Source organism: Bidens hawaiensis, unplaced genomic scaffold, assembly GCF_021521415.1.
Source record: "Bidens hawaiensis isolate Kalapana, Puna unplaced genomic scaffold, B.hawaiensis_p1.1 tig00035576_1, whole genome shotgun sequence".
NCBI classification, from domain to species: Eukaryota; Viridiplantae; Streptophyta; class Magnoliopsida; order Asterales; family Asteraceae; genus Bidens; species Bidens hawaiensis.
This window is the reverse complement of record NW_027496197.1, coordinates 77961-102088: the sequence shown is the minus strand read 5'-3', so window position 1 is coordinate 102088 and position 24128 is coordinate 77961. Positions and strand designations below refer to the sequence as shown.

The 24128-nt window shown below is 38.3% G+C and overlaps 1 protein-coding gene across 1 annotated transcript; it reads left to right on the top strand.

Annotated features, from left to right (window-relative positions):
* The first annotated feature begins 9791 nt into the window (after positions 1–9791).
* On the top strand, positions 9792–11626 carry LOC143587582 (uncharacterized). The gene is made up of 3 exons (XM_077068833.1): positions 9792–10329; positions 10374–11441; positions 11505–11626. Exons 1-3 carry the CDS (start codon positions 9792–9794, stop codon positions 11624–11626), a joined length of 1728 nt encoding a protein of 575 aa, XP_076924948.1.
* Positions 11627–24128: the final 12502 nt, after the last annotated feature.

Genomic DNA, 24128 nt, shown 5'->3' with positions numbered 1-24128 from the left:
CTCTTCAGGAAGCTTGGAGGTAAAACCAAACTTATAGCCTTCATGAAAGCCTAACTGGCGGCCAGCTTGCTTCGAAGCTTTTAGGAGGACAACAACGCAGTTCCCAAGTTCATCACTCGCCCGGACGTCGGCGATGACCTGTTGGAATAATTATATATAAGTAACTTCAAATGCTTAGATTATTTACAACTAAAAAAGGATTTTTACCTTCGGAATTCCCTCCGCTAACAGCCATTTTTTGTCCACCTTGGCCCGGACAAGTTCCATCTTATGGCTAGCGCATTCCAAGGCTTGATGTCGGCTTTTAGCAAAAAGATCAGTCAAGCGCTTCTCCTTAGCTGCTGATTCAAACTGTAAGGTCTTTATCAGCTCAGCTTGTTCATCCAGTTGCCTCTGGAGAACAGCTTTGGCTTCCTCAGCATCGGCACGAGCAATCTTCTCCACCTCAAGCGCTTGGCTGCTCTTTTTGGCATCATTAATAGCCTTAAGAGCTTCTTCCTTCGCATCAGATGCTGCGGTCGCCAACTCATCCCATTCCTCGTTCATCGCTAACAAGTCTCGAGTTATTTCCCGACTGGTGGAAATAGTATTCGCCAAGTGATAAGAGTTTGAATTTAATAACTCTTGGCGGATACTGCGACGACGGCGCTCCTTCTCAGCAGGAGGAAGACTCTCCTGCAAATACTCGAAGCATACGTCCACGTCACGGAATGTTGAGTCTCGACGTAAAGACCAACGTGGACGATGCGGAGTAGGATCTTCCTCTTGAGGAGCTGGAGAGGTCTAAGGACCATGGGGAAACATGCTCTCACCTCCTGGATCCCTAAAGTGATGAACGTTGTAAGAAGGTGACATACTAACATGTTCAGTATTGTCAACCTCCTTATTCTTCCTAGGGGAATCATCCACCACAAAGATCGGATCTTTGGCAGTGTTGGGAGGCGGAGATGGTGGTGGCGGAAGAGGAGTTGAACTCTTCAAACCTGAAGCGCCTTCAGTAAGGTCATCCAGGTCCACTGAATAAACGTTAAGAGTTGGTCAGAAATATATTCAACTTATGACAGTTAACAAGTGTGAGAAATAGTTAATTTACCCAAGGAAGCGTCTTCCTCGTCAAGTTGGTTCAGACGTGCCTCCAGGGCAGCAGACTTTGCTTTCTTGGATTTCTTTTTCAAAGCAGCCTTGGCTGGGTTAGCCTTGCGCTTACCAGCCACTTTGGAGGCACCCGCACCGCCAGCTTGATGAGTATCCTATGGGATGACATCATTAGGCGTAGGATGATTTCTTTCAGCAGTAGTGTCAACATCGTCTTGACCCGCTGCTTGGGTGGTAGTGGTTCTCTGGCGGGTGAGACCTGCAGTTGAGTCTACAGCGTTAATAACATCAACTGGAAAATTTCGTTCGCAGAGTGACGACTCTTCGCTGGACGAAAAAAGTACAATCACTCCGCTGGAAGTAATAGTAGTCACAGGTCGGGGTTGTAGAATACCCTCACCTTTCTGGATAGACTCCTGAACACAATCCTCACCTTTGGCATACATTGCCTCGGAAACAACTGGTTCCTGGCGGAATGCGGTGGGAAATAAGAAGTTGACACTGGTGCGCTTCAAGTTTTTCGATCAACTGCAAGGATCAAGTTTTTATTCGAAGATCGATCTACGTTCCGGGTACCATCAATTAAGGATACAAGAAGAAGATGTACCCAAGACGGCGTTTAGAACTCGCTATGGGCATTACAAATTCTTAGTCATGCCTTTTGGCTTGACTAACGCGCCTGCTGTTTTCATGGACCTTATGAATAGGGTGTGTAAACCGTATTTGGACAAGTTCGTGATTGTGTTTATAGATGACATTCTTATATATTCACGAACCAAGGCGGAGCACGAGCAACATCTAAAATTTATTTTGGAATTGCTAAGAAATGAGAAGCTTTATTCTAAGTTCTCGAAATGCGAGTGTTGGATTCGTGAAGTTCATTTCCTCGGGCATGTGATCAATGAAAAAGGTATTCATGTAGATCCGGCCAAGATCGAGGCGATTACGAATTGGGAAGCACCAAGGACTCCTACTGAGGTGCACCAATTTCTTGGTCTTTCCGGTTATTACCGTCGTTTCATTGAAAATTTCTCCAAAATAGCCCAACCTTTGACCATGCTGACTCAAAAGGGTAAGAAGTTTGACTGGGGTGAAAAGCAAGAATCGGCCTTCCAATTGCTGAAACAAAATTATGTAGCGCACCAATTCTTTCTATACCTGAAGGAGTAGACAACTTTGTCGTGTATTGCGATGCATCACACCAAGGATTGGGTTGTGTGTTGATGCAAAATAAGAAGGTCATTGCATATGCCTCTCGACAATTGAAAGTGCACGAAAAGAATTATACGACACATGACTTGGAGTTAGGGGCTGTCGTATTTGTACTTAAGATTTGGAGGCATTACCTTTATGGTACGAAGTGTACCATCTTCACTGACCATAAAAGCCTGCAACATATCTTCGATCAAAAGGATTTGAATATGAGGCAACGTCGTTGGGTTGAATTGCTAAATGATTATGATTGCGAGATTAAATATCACACTGGCAAGGCTAATGTGGTAGCCGATGCTCTAAGTCGCAAGGAAAGAGTTAAGACTCTTAGAGTTCGTGCATTAGGAATGATCATTCACACAAGCCTCACTACCCGAATTCGCGATGCACAACAAGAAGCTCTCAAATCTGAACACTTGCAAAATGAATCATTTCGAGGGATGATAAAACAATTAGAACCCAAGGATGATAAAATTCTTTATTTATCCAATCGAATTTGGGTACCACGTTGCGGAGAACTGCGTACGTTGGTATTAGACGAGGCCCATAAGTCTAGATACTCTATTCATCCGGGTTCCGACAAAATGTATAAAGATCTTAAATAGTTCTATTGGTGGCCTAATCTGAAGGGAGATATTGCCACCGTGTCGGCAAGTGCTTGACGTGCTCTAAGGTTAAAGCTGAATATCAAAAGCCGTCTGGACTTCTCCAACAACCTGAGATCCCACAGTGGAAATGGGAACAAATCTCCATGGATTTTATTACAAAATTGCCTAAGATGTCAAATGGTTTTGACGCGATATGGGTTATAGTCGATTGTTGACAAAGACTGCCCACTTCCTTCCTATAAGGGAAAGTGACTCGATGAATAGATTAACAAAAATTTATTTAAAAGAGATCGTTGCCAGGCATGGAGTGCCAATTTCTATTATCTCAGACAGGGATAGCCGTTTTACTTCGCGTTTCTGGCGATCATTGCAAAAGGCTCTATGCACACGCCTAGAAATGAGCACTGCTTATCATCCACAAACGGATGGTTAGAGCGAAAGAACCATTCAAACTCTAGAAGACATGCTTCGTGCCTGTGTGATCGATTTTGGAGGTAGTTGGGATACTCACCTACCGTTGGCTGAGTTCTCCTATAATAATAGTTATCACACCAGCATCAAAATGGCCCCATTTGAAGCATTATATAGGCGTAAATGTCGACACCACTTTGTTGGGCCGAAGTGGGTGACAAACAAATTACTGGCCCGAGATCATACAAGAAACAACAAATAAAATTTTCAAAATTCATGAAAGGTTAAGAGCGGCGAGAGATCGACAGAAGTGTTACGCTGATAATCGTCATAAACCGCTTGAATTCCAAGTAGGAGACAAAGTCCTACTCAAGGTTTCACCTTGGAAGGGAGTCGTTCGTTTTGTAAAAAGAGGTAAACTGAACCCAAGGTACATTGGTCCATTTGAAATAATAGAACGGGTGGGTCCCGTGGCTTACAAACTTAAGCTACCTCAAGAGCTTAGTAGTATCCATGACACTTTTCACGTATGTAATTTGAAGAAGTGCCTAGCTGACGAAACACTGATTATTCCTCTTGACGAAGTTCGTATTGATAATAAACTCAATTTTGTGGAGGAACCAATCGAAGTATCGGACTGGAAAGTTCAAAAGCTTAGACCAAGTCGTATTAAACTGGTAAAAGTTTGTTGGAACTCGAAACGTGGCCCGTAGTTTACTTGGGAACGCGAGGATGAAATGACACGAAAGTATCCTCACTTACTCAAAAAAACACCAGTTGTCGACAACACCACTTAAATTTCGAGGACGAAATTTTAATAACATGGGGAGAATGTGACACTCCGTGAAACAGGTCATTTTCCGTACATCCCTTAAACATGATTTCATTTCGTTAATTCCCTAATGATTAAAAATTTGTTAAGTTAATCATGACGAGTCTAGCATAAGCCCGCACCAAAAGAATGCATTGCATACAAATAATTTATTTTTATATTTAAACTTATTGAACTTTCGGATTTATCCGACAGATACAGACGTTGGTGATAACTTTAACGACTCGAGTATATACTTAAACGAACCGGGAAGATTCAACTTTTTGCTAAATGTTTTTATAAATTACTCAAATGTCGAATACAAAATAAATTACGAGTGTTATTATTTTATTGTTAAAAATCCTATGACGTTCCGTCAATGATATATATACATACGAGTACGTAATATTGTACGCTAAATGTACGTAGGTTCGTTTAACATTTTATACAACTAAACATCTAAATCTAACAAGATTATTTTTAGAAAACAAAATAATAATAATAATAATAATAATAATAATAATAATAATAATAATCAAAGTCAAGCACCCATCTCTTGAGTGAGATGTCATTCAATAAAAAAAATAAATAAATTAATGCACACTCAATAAAAACAAACGAACAAGACAAACAACCAAACCTCATAATATCACCTTTCTCATCAAATCTCTCCATAATTCGTATGGCAGAGCAAAGACCAAAACACTAATGTGTATTAATAGGATTAGTTAAAATTATTTACAACACTCATAATGTAGAAAGGTAATAGGGATTGGTCAGAGATATTCTATCAACTAAATCATCACAAGCACAAATCTTTTATCAATATCTCAGCCAAATCATTTCTTTGCCTTCATTTCTTTTCAAATATATTTCTACACTCAAGCATGAACTATCATCACTTGACAGTAATAAGACATGAACCATACTTGATGTCATTCATGTTATAAACCATTATAAGATCAATGGACACCCTCTTCAATATATATCTCAACAAACATACAAACTCTCGTACTCTCTTCTTTACCCTAACTACAACCAACTTCACCCTTCCCTTTTGTTCATAGTTGCAGCCCCACCACCACCAGAAAACACCATCAACAACCACCTTCCACCACCCTACCGCCTCCATGGGTCTTCAAACCACGTCTCTCCCTCTCGCTCCATCTTAGTTACACCTTAACGGAACCGTAACTCCACCGTAATATCACCACAGCCAAACCACCACCACCTCTACCATCTTTTTCGTCCACCTTATCCACCGTAACACACCGAAACGTTACCGAACCGCACCGTAACACCCCCGCAACACACCATCGCCTACTCGTCACCACTTACGCCTAACTACGTCGTCACCGGGAACCACCTCCACCATTCCGTGGTCACCGTTAACCACCGCCTTGGAATCACCATTAGCGTCCACCACCTTTCCTCTCTCTATGATCTCTCTTTCCTCCTTGAGGTATTACACACACTTTCACGTGCACTTTCTCTTGTTTTACATGTACTCACATGCACACGTGCACTCACTTTATCTTTCTATAAACTCTCTATCTCCCTACGGATCGTGCATACAAGCAAATAAACGTCTTACTAACCTATGTTATCTTGTGTTTCAAGAGTCAAAACGGTGAAGAGGGCATCTTTCAAGTTAACCGAGCTTTCTGTGGAGAATCTAGCTAAAGACTTTCAAACCTCTCGTTAAAATCCCAATCCTATAACTAAGTAAGCTAAATTTTCCTAAGTCTAGCTTTATGTTGATAGAATATGTTTATGCTAAGCTTTCACCTAAGTTAACAACCTACACACTTAACATGTCAAAGATAACCTATAGATATATTATATGTAGTATATTATTATATATATACACACACATACTTAGCATGCATGCATGAAAAATGCTCAAGGATTTAAGATATATAAAAGTATGGTTATAACAAGTCCATGCTAATAGAACTTTAGGGGGGACTAGTGTGAAAATGCATTTAACAAGGTGGAAGAAATTATAATCAAAACATGGTTCTAAACACTAAGTATTTGTATATTAAAAGACGACTTTTGGGTAGAAAATAATATAATCATAAAAACCCGACGTAAATTATCAATCAGCCCAATAATAAACTTGTTATTAAAGAAATGGGTGACTTTATGATTTGGAGTTTATTGGAAAATTTTATAGATTTTCATATAAAAAAAAACATGGTGTTAAAATGTTATAAATGAAAGAACACACATAATTTTAGTACAAATATAACTGTATTTTGAAGTTCAAAAATATTTAAAAGAAAACTTGGATTTTATAAGTCATCTAGTTAAAAGGACGCTTACAAATTTTATTAAGGTTAAATATGCTTTTTTGAATGAAACTAAGTTTTATGTCTTGAAACGAAAAATAATAAATATTAATAACAAACGTTACTTGGTGGTGACTCTATAAGAGTAGGTTTCATCGAAATATATAAATGTGTTAGACATAATAATAAAAAAATAACAATTTTTACAAGTTAAATGAACATAACGTCATATAAAGCTTGTTTAGAAATACTTAAACAAAAATATAAATACATTATGTTTTACTAAGAACTTAAATAGAAACTTGGAGAAATATCATGTGGAAATAAATATGTAAATTAAATATATATTTATAACTTGATCAAACAAATCGGTTATGAGGCTGACACTATTAAATGCTATATTCTTAGTACTCACATAATTATATAAATATTTATTTTCAAAAACAGTATAAAAACTTATTACCAATGAGTCGTCTAAGAAATAAAAGAAATGTTCGGTTGGGAAAAAGCAACCGACGCAAACGGAACAAACGAATGAACTAGTTAGGTGAAAGCGACTAGCATAAACCGACTTGCGAGTTGATAACGAACTAACTGAACTTACGCGTTTAGGACGTGTGAAGGCAGCGAAACCGGGTTTAATCTGAAATTGCTAGCGAACTGATCACTGAACTCACGAGGTGAGTTTCACGGCCCCTTTTTACTGTTTTCACTGTTTTCTAAACAGGGGGAGAAACATACACTACTTGTTTTATATACGATAATTAGAAGCAAAACAATCGATCTTTATGCGAACTTGAGTTAGGCTATGTAGTGCTATAAGTCCCTTAGCATGCTTGCATAGTGTAACCATTAACTAACAGGATTAGCCACTGGAATATATGGATAGTACCATTGGCGTTGACAGTCCCCCCCTACTGTTAGGTTAGTCGCGCTAACCTCCGATATTGCATCGAACCGGGGTGCGTATATTTCAATCTGGGAGATTAAACAGGGCAAATGGATTAAAGTCGTGGTTTGATTATAGGCTCATGTGTCGTATATTAATTCATAGAATTAGCGCACTCTATGGAGGATCAACGTATTTGTTTCAATGTATTATCGTATATGTATACTTATTTGTGAACGTATTCAATGTTTTATGAATAACGTGATTTTATATCGAGTCGTAAAACCTGTGGACTTACCAACCATTGTGTTGACTTTTTATACGTATGTTTTTCAGGGAATTAACAGGCATGTAAGGAATCAAGAAGATGGGACCTCGAAGCATACTTAGGATACCTATTTTGGAGGGATTTCACTTGTATAACCCAACGGCGTTTGGGTCATATACGAGGAATCTCATTATTATGTTAAAGTATTTTGTTTAAAAACATATTATGGTTTGTAAACTCTCTTGAAAACTAATGGTATCATAATACTACTATGTTTGCGATAATCATATGCTTATGAAATTCATGATTGTTGCACCCTGGGCCTACCGTCTTGGCGGGGTGTGAAAGATTGGTATCAGAGCCATTGGTTATAGCGAAATAGGGAGGTCTAGTCTATAACTAATGACTCATCATGAAAGTAAATAAATAAAATATATATATATATATATATATAATAAACTATTTCATTGCATGCATACATCTTAACATAACTTATATAAACTTGTACGGATATTATTGTCACAGCCATGTCTATAGAATACCCTAACATCGTTGATTCCGACGAGGACCCGAGTGAGCATTCAGATGCACCACCCACGCCGATTGTCTCTGACGACGAGGAGATCACCATGGAGACACTACCAGCCTCTCCATTACCAGCCTCTCCACTAGCGCCATCCCCACCCCCACGTTCTCCATCACCACCCCCGCCATCATCGTCTCCCCGCCGTGGGAAGAGGATTGTCAGGAGCACTACACCTCCTGGCGCGGCCTTGGGTGATTCGCCCATCTACTTTAGGAAAGGCAACGGGCGTTTACAGATCATGATTGCTAGAAAGAATCCCTCACTTCCCAATAAGAGGAACCTAGCTGCACGAGATGAGCCAGAGAAAACTGAACAACCACTAAAGAAGAGACCTAAATATCGATCATATGCTAGGAGACCAGGATGGATGACACATGTGCTAGATCATTGTTGTGACCCTGAGGGTACTCCTTCTACCTTTGAGGTCGGTGAGTCCTCTCATCCACCCCCATCGCTACCCCATACTAGGGATCTAATGGAGGAGACTATACCAACTCTGGTCGCTAGGACTCACACACATGACAAGCAGCTTGAGAGGATGGCTAGGGATGTCGAGACTTTATTATCTGATGTTAGCAGGATGAGAGAGGATACAACTAGGATGTTGGGACATGACATAGAGGAGATGCATGGGATGATGACCCGTGTTAGGCGCACCGCTGAAATTGAGTTACGAGAGATAAGGATGACTATTGGACCGTTGCAGAGGTATACTCGAACATTGGAGGTGAGTCTTACTCAGGCTCGAGATGACATTGGTAGGATCCGACTCTTAAGAGCTCATGACTTTGATATGCTTCGCGAGCTTCATAGCAGGGTTATGGAGTTGGAGGTTCGTGTGGAGAGACACTAGATGATGGCTAGAGCTAGCATGCTCATGGCTGGAGTAGCTATGATGTTTGGGATGTTTGTTGCTTATTTCACCTAGTTGGGCGAGATGTGCCCATGAAATATTATATATGTATGAAAACTATGTACTGATGGGGGGTATGTCCCTGTCCATTTTGTATCGGATATGCAAAACTATGTACTAGATGTTTTCTTTTGATGTATAATATTGTATGATATTATGGTGTGTTTACATTTTGTGCTCATGTGATGACGTTATTATAATTATTATCATACACGATGTCTTATTTCTTTTTATCATGTGTATTAGAAAGAAACTCATGGCACCAAAGAAAAGAAACACCCGTAGCAACCCCGAAGGCGCGAGCCCAATGAGCCCGGAGGCAATTGACCAGTTGGTGGCACAACGTGTAGCATAAGCTGTTGCTCAATATGAGGCAAATCGAAATGGAAACAACGGATCCGGCAGCGGTACCGGAGGAAATGGTACCGGAGGTAACGGAAATGGTACTGGAGGTAACGGGACTGGTACCGGTGGAGGCACCGGATCAGGAGGTACCGGAGGTAAAGAAATAAGAAATTCCTACATTAGGAGGATAGGAATTCGCTGCTTTTGATTAATAATGTATTAATCTATTCAATATTTTTATTTTATACAGAAGCGAACAATAATGAAAGGGTTGTTCCTACAAGACATTTTTATCTTGCAATCCGAGAATCTTTCGTGGAACTGAGGGTGCAATTGGAATAATTCGTTGGATTGAAAAGATGGAATCCGTTCTCAGCATATCCAATTGTGCTACTAATTTTATGGTGAGGTATGCCACGTGTACACTGGAGGACGAGGCACAAACTTGGTGGAATTCACAAGTTCAAACTTTGGGTATGGAAGCTGCACATCAGTTAACATGGGAAGAATTAAAAGCCATGGTGCTGGAAGAATATTGTCCTCAAAGTGAACTCCAAAAGATTGAAACTGAGTTGTGGGACATTACAATGACCGGTTCCGATGTTACTGCTTATACCACTCGATTACAAGAATTGGCAAGGTTGGTACCTCACATGGTGACGCCCGAGTATAAACGAATTGAAAGATATATCTGGGGTGTAGTTCCTCAAATTAGGAGCTTGGTCACTTCATCGAGGCCAACCACCTTTAAAAGTGCAGTGACCCTGGCCCACAGTTTGACCGATGAGGCAGTTAGAATGGGTACCTTGCCTAAGAAAAGTTCTGCTAATAAAAAGGATGTGGGTGAGAAAAAGGAAACCGATGAGAAAAAGGTGGGTGATAAGAGAAAATGGGTTGGTAAATATAATAACCATAACTACAAACGTCATGAATCAGCTAAGGCCTACATGGAAGTACTGAACCCAAGGGTTATGCTGGGAATAAACCTAAGTGCAACAAATGTGCAAGGCACCACCATGGGAAGTGTAACATGTGCGGCAAGTGTAAGAAATGGGGGCATCAAACTCAGTACTGCTCATCTACCCCTACTGGAAAAGGAAATGCTGATAAAGGAAACCAGGGATGCTATGACTGTGGGAGCCAAAATCATTTCAAGAAGAACTGCCCCAAGCTGATAAACAATAACAATAACAATCAGGCTCAAGGAAGAGCATTTGTGATCGGGACAAAAGATGCCCGCCAGGACCCTTCAACTATCACTGGTACGTTTCTTGTCAATGGTCACTATGCTTACATATTGTTCGATACCGGTGCTGATTTGAGTTTTGTCTCTACCAAATTTAGACCTTTGCTAGGAATAGAGTCTAATAACTTGAAAGATAAATATACCATAGAATTGGCAAACGGGAAATTGATCGAATCTAGTGAGGTAGTTCAAAGATGCACCCTAGCCTTGGAGGGTCATTCTTTTGAAATAGATTTGTTACCTGTAAAACCGGGCAGTTTTGATATAGTTGTCGGCATGGATTGGTTGTCGAAGAATCGTGCTGAAATTGTGTGCTTCGAAAAGGTTTTCCGACTTCCGTTACCAAATGGCGAAATATTGGTTGTTCAAGGAGAAAGGAAAAAAAGTACTTTAAATATTATCTCATGTATGAAAGCCCAAAAGTTCTTACGTAAGGGATACCAGGCATTCTTGGCTCACGTGGTAGAAAAGGAGCTCGATGAACGAAGACTTGAGGATATACCGATCGTACGAGACTATCCAGATGTTTTTCCTGATGATCTGCCTGGTTTACCACCCCATCGAGAAGTTGAATTTCATATTGATTTGGTACCGGGAGCCGCACCGGTTTCACGTTCACCATATCGATTGGCACCATCCGAGATGCAAGAGTTATCGACACAACTACAAGAGTTGCTAGATAAAGGGTTCATTAGACCGAGTTTCTCTCCATGGGGAGCTCCAGTCTTATTTGTAAAGAAAAAGGACGGAACCCTTCGAATGTGTATTGATTACAGGGAGCTTAACAAGTTAACAATCAAAAATCGATATCCACTTCCTCGTATAGACGATTTGTTCGATCAACTGCAAGGATCAATTTTTTATTCGAAAATCGATCTACGTTCCGGGTACCATCAATTAAGGATACAAGAAGAAGATGTACCCAAGACGGCGTTTAGAACTGGCTGATGTGCTTAAAACAGTCAATTAAATATGAACTAAATTATCAAGTAATAAAAACAAGACTTAAGACTCAACTACACAAAACACCGGCAAGTGAAACGGTTAATTGTACTAAAGCTAAGTAAGTCTGGAATATCGAACCCACAGGACTCTATAAATTACGTTAATTAACTAATTAGACTCGAATTACGACACGACTATTTATTATGAATGTTTAAAGGGGGATTTTTAAACTAATATTAAACTAAGATTAAACTAAGAAAGTAAATAAACAATTTAACGAGATACAAGCAACTAAACACAAGATCGAAACCAATCAGAGAAAGAATCTACCTAGGTAAGAATCCCATGCATCAACAATCATCAAACAATGGACAAATAACATGATTATGGAAACTGATTTCTAAACGTGTTCATCTAACAAACCCTAAGGACCTTTGACTGAATCAAATGAAATCCCAAAGAACAATTATTAGATTATTAAGCAATCAGTAATATTGATTTCCGCAAAGTCATCAATTAGGGTTAATTAATAGTATCTTAGGCAAGCAATCTCACGAAACACTAAACCCTAGATAACTTGATAAACTAACATGACATCATGAACATGGATCAACACAATAAGCAAGAATATTGTCACTACTATCCTAGCATGCAATTGACCAAGACACATGAACAACTCCTCACCTTACAGCTATTGGAATTTAGCAAAGCATTTAAAATCCTAATTAACTATTAATAAGCTTCTATGATCTAATAGGCCTATTCAACCATAATAATCAAAACACCAAGTAAAGATTAAACATGAACCCTAAGATCGAAAGAATACAATCAATAGAAAGCAAGATCCATGTGAAGCTATAATTAACAATCAATCAAGATAATAAACATTCATATGCATCATGAAAGCAAAATCAAGTCTTTTACTAATAAATCAACAAACCATAATCAAAGCATAAGTCCAAAGCAAGAATCAAGTCTCAAACATGTTCATCAAACCTAGGTAGACATGAAGTCTAGCCTAGAATCATTATTAAAAACAATCCTAAATAAGTCTTAAAAACAAAGAGGAAAGACATCAAGAATAATGAACAAGGAACGAAAGTTAGAGCGATAAAACCATTTGCGATTGATCCTCGAACACCCGGATGAAAGCTCTCTCGATCCTCCTTAGTTCCTAGCTTCAAATCACCTTCAAAACCTTGGAAAAACTCTTGAAATCGGCTGCCTGCTTAAGGTTATGTCAGGTTTAAGTTAAAGGTGTTTAAATAGCGAAAACCAGGCCCGACAATAACCAAAAACGAGTTAAAAACCCATCAGCAGTGCCTAGACGCCGCGCCAAGGGCTTTTTGCCTTCTGCCTAGGCGCAGCGCGGCGTGCTCCTCCATGGGGGCCGGTTAGACAGGCCCGGTCTTACTGGTTCTCTGTCCGGTTCCTTCCTGATGCGTTCCGGATCTCCGTTTCGGCTCGTTTAACTCGTTTTTCGCCCTTTTCCATCACGATCAAACCCCGGAACCTACGAAACATAAAAACGTTAGTAGTATACAAATCTCGACTAAAAACGAACAAAAACTATTAAAATATTAATTAAAATATTAATTAAAATATACACGGGAAACATAAATATTTAGCATTATATCAAATATCCCCACACTTATTCTTTTTTCGTCCCTGAAAAAGTTGGATGCAGTTGGATCAGAATCGGAAAATAAAGTCTAACAAACATATAGGTTAATTTTTAAAGCTCAGAAGAACGCAAAAACCACGATCACCGATATTGTTGTCCACTTAAACCCATGCCTTAATCTTTACCGGGACAAATATGATCCGACAATTTTTTACTCAGTGGTTTACACATAAGAGCCGCTTATATTTCGCTTTTACCGGACCAGACCACCCCAACTTGACTTAAACCTCAAAATTAGCAGATTTAAAACTTTTGTTTCTCTATTTGTTTCATGAATAGCTAAGACGATCAAGGGTATTGTTTATCCACTAAGCTTAAGCATCATATTCTACCAAGCAGCCATTAGATACGATTAAGGTTTAATTATTTTATAGCTAGTGTTCCCCACAACATGACATACCCCCGTTATCAAGCAACACCCCGAACCCTTCACCATAGGTGAGTATGCAAAATTTCATCTGTAGGGCTTACATGTAGCGTGTCCCTTGTGGTCCGTTTCTTAATGGTAATGAGACGCGGGAAAGGGGACCCCACATGGCTAAAAGCGTGGATGATCAAGTGTGTAGTGAATTTGTACTTTTGTACTTTTGTGATCATGTTTATAGACTTATAAGGGTTTGCTCTTTTTGGCTTTATTTAAATGTTCACAACCCCATTTGGAATTGTGAATACCCAGATGAATAGTCGGCATACAGACCCATGGTCTCCGGACCCAAAGCATCCCATCAATACAGGATTTGAGGTTATAAAACCATACGCCGATGAGGTGTAAAACACTAAACTAGCAGTTTTAAGTTTATATCACAGGCTACACGGCATACTCTAACGTTAAACCTACCCAAACATCATATGATAACGTATTCAGATTTTTAAAATTTATGATATTTTCACTTTTTCATACCAAAATTTGAGGCTTGAGTATGGCCCGACCTTTCATTACTTATTTTCCACGGACAAAACGCTTTTCCCACAAGAGATTTCCGTTTTAACCATTTTATCAAATTGCCCTTTCATTTTCAAGGCTGAGCCTACCGACACATCCCAAGTTAAGTGCGTTTTATTTTATTTATCTCATATTATTAGTAGTTTGAAAAACCAATTTCCCGATAAAATCATCATCTCCCACTTTAACGTAAAAAACTATATTCAAGGGACATTTTTAAACATTTTTCCATTTTTTTTTTCATTAACTCGATTTAAACTACGACTCAAATATCATATCCCCACACTTAAATTTTGCATTGTCCTCAATGCAAGGATAAGGACGACATAAAATAAAAATAAAAAAATAAAAATAAAGTCGGACTACAAAAAACTAAAAACTAAAAAATTTAAAAACAAAAGCAAAAGCAAAAGCAAAAAGTTAATAGGCTAGATAATGGAAAAGACTTAGCTGGTAATATGCGCATGAAATATGATGCCAAAGTCTTCTTTCTATGAATGCCCTCCAACTACGAACGTGCTCAGCAAATGGTAACTCTTTCTTTCACGAACGTAAGCGGCCAAACAAAACAAACATATCTAAAAATGTATCTTATCATAATGATAGATATTATGCAATTTAAGTATTTCAACCCACAAATAAAACATGAATAATTAGCAGCAAATAAATAAATATAAAGTATACGGCTCCACTACTACTCCATCCCCACACTTGTATTTTTCAATATACTCTTCCATGGGGATCGTCTCTAGCTCACTCAATCTTTCTTTTACCTAGCAAAACTCAAAAATACAAAAACAAAAAAAAACTACAAAAAAACTACGTTAGTGACTCGATTAATTATACAAACTCCGCGAAACCTCCCCACGGTTGAACTTAATCAGGAGGTTTCTCCTTAATCTGGACCCTATCTAACCCGTTTAGTTCCACATGGAATTTATCAAATATTAATATATCAATGATGGACTCGCAAAATATTAAATTAGAATTAAAAATCAGTAACGGTTCAGACCACCTATATTTAAACTTACCTGGCAAGAGCCGAATGTGGTGTAAGTATCGAGAAGACTGGTCGTGTTTGCCATTTAATGGCTTTTTCACTCCCGTAGACCATCTTCTAAAGTATACGCAACTTCGGTTTCCAGGCAACCTATCATCATCGGCCTTCTCCCATGGTTTTGATTCCTGAGAAGCATTCAAAACACAATCCACGGGTCGGCAATAGTGTTCTTCCTCTAACACCACATCCTCATCTACACTATCCTCTACAAGGAGGGCATCGAAAAACGAAACATCCTCATTAACGTCTAATGTACCCCCCTCGTCATACTCTGACAATCCATCCAACTCCAGATCAAGGAATTCATCTTCCTCATTAAGCTCATTATCAACCTTAACCGCATCCTCAACACCAAACATTAGCTCGAGTGACTCTCCCAATTCTATCTCTTCCTCAAACACAGGTTTCACCATAATTGATCTCAGATATGCAGCCCACTCCTCCTCGCCACAATCATCATCGGAGTCACTACAAAACTCAGTACAATTAGCAACATATACCTGTGAAACCTGAGGTGGGATTTCATCAGCCACTCGTGTCTCCGTATCCGGGATGAGCTCCTCTTCTTCATCTACATATTCCATGATTGGCTCTTTCCTTTCTTCTGGAAACGTCGAGAACAACTCGCCTAACCGATTCATGTATCCCAAATAGTTTCCTTCCGCATCATACTAATAACCAGGTGTCGGTTGCTCCTCCAGCTGCACACTCTCCTCTTCGTTTATCTCATCATCAAAGTCACTCCAAAAATCAATAATAGCATGTGAAACCGGAGGTGGGACTTCAACATCCATTTTTGTCTCCGTTACTTGAGCGATCTCCTCATCTGACTGCTCAACATATTCCAAGGATCTTAACCTCTCCATTTCATCTTCTTCATCCAGTCTCCTAGAAATTTCTTCTACTTGACGTTGGAGATCTGTAATAATATCCTGGTGATTTTTGAAGATGGTATCATGCTCAACGAGCATCTTTTGGGTATCTGTAGCCATGTATTGGACCAACATCTTTTCTATCCTACCCATTGCAGCTACATCCTCATCAGAAAGGCTTTTAGAAAATTGATCATTCTGCTCCTGGTTTTGCTGAGGTTGCTGATACGAATTATCAAAATAATACGGAAAAGGTCCCTGTGAAAAATTTTGTACCGGCTGCACAGAAGGGTTAGTACGATTATATGGACATGCATGAGTCATATGACAACCAGCGCATCTATAACAAATAAAGCGAGAACCCTTGTATGGACAATCATAGTGTAAATGAGGATCACCACACGTATCACAATTAAAGTTACTATTGTATGGACATTTAATGGTAGAGTTAGGTCCATTACAAATTTCACACATAATTACAAGAATCTAAACAAGCAAAAGACACGGACAACTAGACACCTATGACTCAAAGAAAAAAAATAAATAAATAAATAAACACGTAATTATCTAATTAACTAAAACCCTAAAAACTCAAACGCAAAAACAAAATAGCACGTATATAGCAAGTAAGTCCAATCAAAGCTAGCAACGCAATCGCCAAAAGTCCCCGGCAACGGCGCCAAAAACTTGATGTGCTTAAAACAGTCAATTAAATATTAACTAAATTAACAAGTAATAAAAACTAGACTTAAGACTCAACTACACAAAACACCGGCAAGTGAACCGGTCAATTGTACTAAAGCTAAGTAAGTCCGGAATATCGAACCCACAGTACTCTATAAATTACGTTAATTAACTAATTAGACTCGACTTATGACACGACTATTTATTATGAAAGTTTAAAGGGGGATTTTTAAACTAAGATTAAAATAAGAAAGTAAATAAACAAGTTAACGAGATACAAGCAACTAAACACAAGATCGAAACCAATCAGAGAAGGAATCTACCTAGGTAAGAATCCCATGCATCAACAATCATCAAACAATGGACAAATAACATGATTATGGAAACTGATTTCTAAACGTGTTCATCTAACAAACCCTAAGGACCTTTGACTGAATCAAATGAAATCCCAAAGAACAATTATTAGATTATTAAGCAATCAGTAATATTGATTTCCGCAAAGTCATCAATTAGGGTTAATTAATAGTATCTTAGGCAAGCAATCTCACGAAACACTAAACCCTAGATAACTTGATAAACTAACATGACATCATGAACATGGATCAACACAATAAGCAAGAATATTATCACTACTATCCTAGCATGCAATTGACCAAGACACATGAACAACTCCTCACCTTACAGCTATTGGAATTTAGCAAAGCATTTAAAATCCTAATTAACGATTAATAAACTTCTATGATCTAATAGGCCTATTCAACCATAATAATCAAAACACCAAGTAAAGATTAAACATGAACCCTAAGATCTAAAGAACACAATCAATAGAAAGCAAGATCCATGTGAAGCTATAATTAACAATCAATCAAGATAATAAACATTCATATGCATCATGAAAGCAAAATCAAGTCTTTTACTATTAAATCAACAAACCATAATCAAAGCATAAGTCCAAAGCAAGAATCAAGTCTCAAACATGTTCATCAAACCTAGGTAGACATGAAGTCTAGCCTAGAATCATTATTAAAAACAATCCTAAATAAGTCTTAAAAACAAAGAGGAAAGACATCAAGAATAATGAACAAGGAACGAAAGTTAGAGCGACAAAACCCTTTGCGATTGATCCTCGAACACCCGGATGAAAGCTCTCTCGATCCTCCTTAGTTCCTAGCTTCAAATCACCTTCAAAACCTTGGAAAAACTCTTGAAATCGGCTGCCTGCTTAAGGTTATGTCAGGTTTAAGTTAAAGGTGTTTAAATAGCGAAAACCAGGCCCGACAATAACCAAAAACGAGTTAAAAACCCATCAGCAGTGCCTAGACGCCGCGCCAAGGGCTTTTTGCCTTCTGCCTAGGCGCAGCGCAGCGTGCTCCTCCATGCGGGCCGGTCAGACCGGCCCGGTCTGACCGGTTCTCTGTCCGGTTCCTTCCTGATGCGTTCCGGATCTCCGTTTCGGCTCGTTTTTCGCCCTTTTTCATCACGATCAACCCCCGGAACCTACGAAACATAAAAACGTTAGTAGTATACAAATCACGACTAAAAACGAACAAAAACTATTAAAATATTATTTAAAATATACACGGAAAATATAAATATTGAGCATTATATCACTCGCTATGGGCATTGCGAATTCTTAGTCATGCCTTTTGGCTTGACTAACGCGCCTGCTGTTTTCATGGACCTTATGAATAGGGTGTGTAAACCGTATTTGGACAAGTTCATGATTGTGTTTATCGACGACATTCTTATATATTCACGAACCAAGGAGGAGCACGAACAACATCTGAAATTGATTTTGGAATTGCTAAGAAATGAGAAGCTTTATTCTAAGTTCTCGAAATGCGAGTTTTGGATTCGTGAAGTTCATTTCCTCGGGCATGTGATCAATGAAAAAGGTATTCATGTAGATCCGGCCAAGATCGAGGCGATTACGAATTGGGAAGCACCAAGGACTCCTACTGAGGTGCACTAAATGATTATGATTGCGAGATTAAATATCACATTGGCAAGGCTAATGTGGTAGCCGATGCTCTAAGTCGCAAGGAAAGAGTTAAGACTCTTAGAGTTCGTACAATAGGAATGATCATTCACACAAGCCTCACTACCCGAATTCGCGATGCACAACAAGAAGCTCTCAAATCTGAACACTTGCAAAATGAATCATTGCGAGGGATGATAAAACAATTGGAACCCAAGGATGATAAAATTCTTTATTTCTCCAATCGAATTTGGGTACCACGTTGCGGAGAACTGCGTACGTTGGTATTAGACGAGGCCCATAAGTCTAGATACTCTATTCATCCGGGTTCCGACAAAATGTATAAAGATCTTAAAGAGTTCTATTGGTGGCCTAATCTGAAGGGAGATATTGCCACCTGTGTCGGCAAATGCTTGACGTGCTCTAAGGTTTAAGCTGAATATCAAAAGCCGTCTAGACTTCTCCAACAACCTGAGATCCCACAGTGGAAATGAGAACAAATCTACATGGATTTTATTACAAAATTTCCTAAGACGTCAAACGGTTTTGACGCGATATGGGTTATTGTCGATCGTTTGACAAAGACTGCTCACTTCCTTCCTATAAGGGAAAGTGACTCGATGAATAGATTAACAAAAATTTATTTAAAAGAGATCGTTGCCAGGCATGGAGTGCCAATTTCTATTATCTCAGACAGGGATAGCCGTTTTACTTCGCGTTTTCTGGCGATCATTGCAAAAGGCTCTAGGCACACGCCTAGAAATGAGCACCGCTTATCATCCACAAACGGATGGTCAGAGCGAAAGAACCATTCAAACTCTGGAAGACATACTTCGTGCTTGTGTGATCGATTTTGGAGGTAGTTGGAATACTCACCTACCGTTGGCTGAGTTCTCCTATAATAATAGTTATCACACCAGCATCAAAATGGCCCCATTTGAAGCATTATATGGGCGTAAATGTCGATCACCACTTTGTTGGGCCGAAGTGGGTGACAAACAAATTACTGGCCCCGAGATCATACAAGAAACAACGGATAAAATTTTCAAAATTCATGAAAGGTTAAGAGCGGCGAGAGATCGACAGAAGAGTTACGCTGATAATCGTCGTAAACCGCTCGAATTCCAAATAGGAGAAAAGGTCCTACTCAAGGTTTCACCTTGGAAGGGAGTCGTTCATTTTGGAAAAAGAGGTAAACTGAGCCCAAGGTACATTGGTCCATTTGAAATAATAGAACGGGTGGGTCCCGTGGCTTACAAACTTAAGCTACCTCAAGAGCTTAGTAGTATCCATGACACTTTTCACGTATGTAATTTGAAGAAGTGCCTAGCTGACGAAACACTGATTATTCCTCTTGACGAAGTTCGTATTGATAATAAACTCAATTTTTTGGAGGAACCAATCGAAGTATCGGATTGGAAAGTTAAAAAGCTTAGACGAAGTCGTATTAAACTGGTAAAAGTTCGTTGGAACTCGAAACGTGGCCCAGAGTTTACTTGGGAACGCGAAGATGAAATGACACGAAAGTATCCTCACTTATTCAAAAAAACACCAGTTGTCGACAACACCACTTAAATTTCGAGGACGAAATTTTAATAACATGGGGAGAATGTGACACTCCGTGAAACAGGTCATTTTCCGTACATCCCTTAAAAATGATTTCATTTCGTTAATTCCCTAATGATTAAAAATTTGTTAAGTTAATCATGACGAGTCTAGCGTAAGCCCGCACCAAAAGAATGCATTGCATACAAGTAATTTTTTTTTATATTTAAACTTATTGAAATTTCGGATTTATCCGACAGATACAGACGTTGGTGATAACTTTAACGACTCGAGTATATACTTAAATGAACCGGGAAGATTCAACTTTATGCTAAATGTTTTTATAAATTACTCAAACGTCGAATACAAAATAAATTACGAGTGTTATTATTTTATTGTTAAAAATCCTATAATAATAATAATAATAATAATAATAATAAATCAAAGTCAAGCACCCATCTCTTGAGTGAGATGTCAATTCAATAAAAAAAATAAATAAATTAATGCACACTCAATAAAAACAAATGAACAAGACAAACAACCAAACCTCATAATATCACCTTTCTCATCAAATCTCTCCATAATTCGTATGGCAGAGCAAAGACCAAAACACTCATGTGTATTAATATGATTAGTTAAAATTATTTACAACACTCATAATGTGGAAAGGTAATAGGGATTGGTCAGAGATATTCTCTCAATTCAATCATCACAAGCACAAATCTTTTATCAATATCTCAGCCAAATCATTTCTTTGCCTTCGTTTCTTTACAAATATATTTCTACACTCAAGCATGAACTATCATCACTTGATAGTAATAAGACATGAACCATACTTGATGTCATTCATGTTATAAACCATTATAAGATCAATGGACACCCTCTTCAATATCTATCTCAACAAACATACAAACTCCCGTACTCTCTTCTTTACCCTAACTACAACCAACATGATTGTAGTGTGATTAGTGTGACTAAGTATTTGATTGATAATTATGTGTGTTCTTTCAAAACACTAAGTATTTGATGGTGTCCATCATGATTCAAAACACTAAGTATTTGTATATTAAAAGACGACTTTTGGGTAGAAAATAATATAATCATAAAAACCCGACGTAAATTATCAATCAAACCAATAATAAACTTGTTATTAAAGAAATTGGTGACTTTATGATTTGGAGTTTATTGGAAAATTTTGTAGATTTTCATATAAAAAAACATGGTGTTAAAATGTTATAAATGAAAGAACACACATAATTTTTGTACAAATATAAGTGTATTTTGAAGTTCAAAAATATTTAAAAGAAAACTTGGATTTTATAAGTCATCTTGTTAAAAAGACGCTTACAAATTTTATTAAGGTTAAATATGCTTTTTTGAATGAAACTAAGTTTTATGTCTTGAAACGAAAAATAATAAATATTAATAACAAGCGTTACTTGGTGGTTTCATCGAAATATGTAAATGTGTTAGACATAATAATAAAAAAATAACAATTTTTACAAGTTAAACGAACATAACGTCATATAAAGCTTGTTTAGAAATACTTAAACAAAAATATAAATACATTATGTTTTACTAAGAACTTAAATAGAAACTTGGAGAAATATCATGTGGAAATAAATATGTAAATTTAATATATATTTATAACTTGATAAAACAAATCGGTTATGTGGCTGACACTATTAAATGCTATATTCTTAGTACTCACATAATTATATAAATATTTATTTTCAAAAACTGTAAAAAAACCTATCACCAATGAGTCGTCTAAAAAATAAAAGAAACGTTCGGTTGGGAAAAAGCAACCGACGCAAACGGAAAAAACGAATGAGCTAGTTAGGTGAAAGCGACTAGCATAAATCGACTTGCGAGTTGATAACGAACTAACTGGCCTTACACGTTTAAGACGTGTGAAGGCAGCGAAACCGGGTTTAATCTGAAATTGCTAGCGAACTGATCACTGAACTCACGAGGTGAGTTTCACGGACCCTTTTTACTGTTTTCATTGTTTTCTAAACAGGGGGAGAAACATACACTACTTGTTTTATATACGATAATTAGAAACAAAACAATCGATCTTTATGCGAACATGAATTAGGCTATGTAGTGCTATAAGTCCCTTAGCATGCTTGCATAGTATAACCATTAACTAACATGATTAGCCACTGGAATATACGGATAGTACTGTTGGCGTTGACAGTCCCCCCTACTGTTAGGTTAGTCGCGCCAACCTCCGATATTGCATCAAACCGAGGTGCGTATATTTCAATCTGGGAGATTAAACAGGGCAAATGGATTAAAGTCGTGGTTTGGTTATAGGATCATGTGTCGTATATTAATTCATAGATATATCGCACTCTATGGAGGATCAACGTATTTGTTTCAATGTATTATCGTATATGTATACTTATTTGTGAACGTATTCAATGTTTTATGAATAACGTGATTTTATATCGAGTCGTAAAACCTGTGGACTCACCAACCATTGTGTTGACTTTTTAAACATATGTTTTTCAGGGAATTAACAGGCATGTAAGGAATCAAGAAGATGGGACCTCGAAGCATACTTAGGATACCTATTTTGGAGGGATTTCACTTGTATAACCCAACGGCGTTTGGGTCATATACGAGGAATCTCATTATTATGTTAAAGTATTTTGTTTAAAAACATATTATGGTTTGTAAACTCTCTTGAAAACTAATGGTATCCTAATACTACTATGTTTGCAATAATCATATGGTTATGATATTCATGATTGTTGCACCCTGGGCCTACCGTCTTGGCGGGGTGTGACAACGTGAATCCCATAAGTCGTCAAAATCGACTGAAGGAACTTCGTCACCGGAATCCGGAAGTTCCCAGTCGTAAAATGGTCCACATACACAGCCATCTTCTTCGAAGGTGGACTAGTGGCAATAGAACCCCTCACCGGACGCTCCGGCTCCCATTCCGTCGCCAATCCATATATGTTAACGACGTCGTCAAAGTCTTTCTCCTTAAGAGCCACGACGACTTCGTTAATGTCAGGGGCACCCTTTTTCTCTCCAGCCATCTAAGTAAGAAGAAGAAAGAAATCTCATAAAGTTTTAAGGTTTGAAAGTTTGAGAGAAAAAGAATTTGAAAGTAATGAGAGTTAAATGGAAGCCAAGAATGACCTATTTATACTCATCGCAATTAATGCGACTGATGGAGTGCTAGAGGAGAGAGAAATCGCAGACCACCAAATAACTGACACGTCAGGTGGGAGATTCAAGAAAGTGCAAACAGGCTGTCAAGCGTGTCATACACGTCTTGTCAGTTGCCTCTAAGAAGTTTCTCTCTCCGTCACGGCATCATGAGTATCCAACTTGCAAAAGTTTCAAAATTTCAAAAATATCTTCTAAGGATATTTTCTTCAAACAGTTGAATATTCACAAAAGATAAAAAAGTTCATTTCCATTTAATATTAAAAAGATGGTTACAAAACAGATGGAAGAACAATTACAAAGCTTAGAAATCTAGCCTACCCTATTCTACGGATTTAAGCTGCTGTATCTTCCGGAGCCTTCGGTGAAGTGTCCTCAGAAGAATCGTCCTCGGACTCATCACCTAGATAGCTCTTCAACTGCTGCATACCATCAGCGGCGGAAGCAAACTCTGGAAGCATATTCTGGAGTGGGAAGACCAGGTCGTCATGTTCTTTAATCCGAATGGCACGTTCCTGTTTGACATCAAGGCCGTGAAGAGGATGATCCT

What these genes read in the sequence shown, in the direction of transcription:
- LOC143587582 (XM_077068833.1), top strand. Translation starts at nt 9,792, where the DNA reads ATGGAATCCGTTCTCAGCATATCCAATTGTGCTACTAATTTTATGGTG. An exon ending in TGATAAGAGAAAATGGGTTG is followed by an intron (nt 10,330 to 10,373) that starts GTAAATATAATA and finishes GAATCAGCTAAG; the next exon opens with GCCTACATGGAAGTACTGAA. An exon ending in GGACGGAACCCTTCGAATGT is followed by an intron (nt 11,442 to 11,504) that starts GTATTGATTACA and finishes TTCCTCGTATAG; the next exon opens with ACGATTTGTTCGATCAACTG.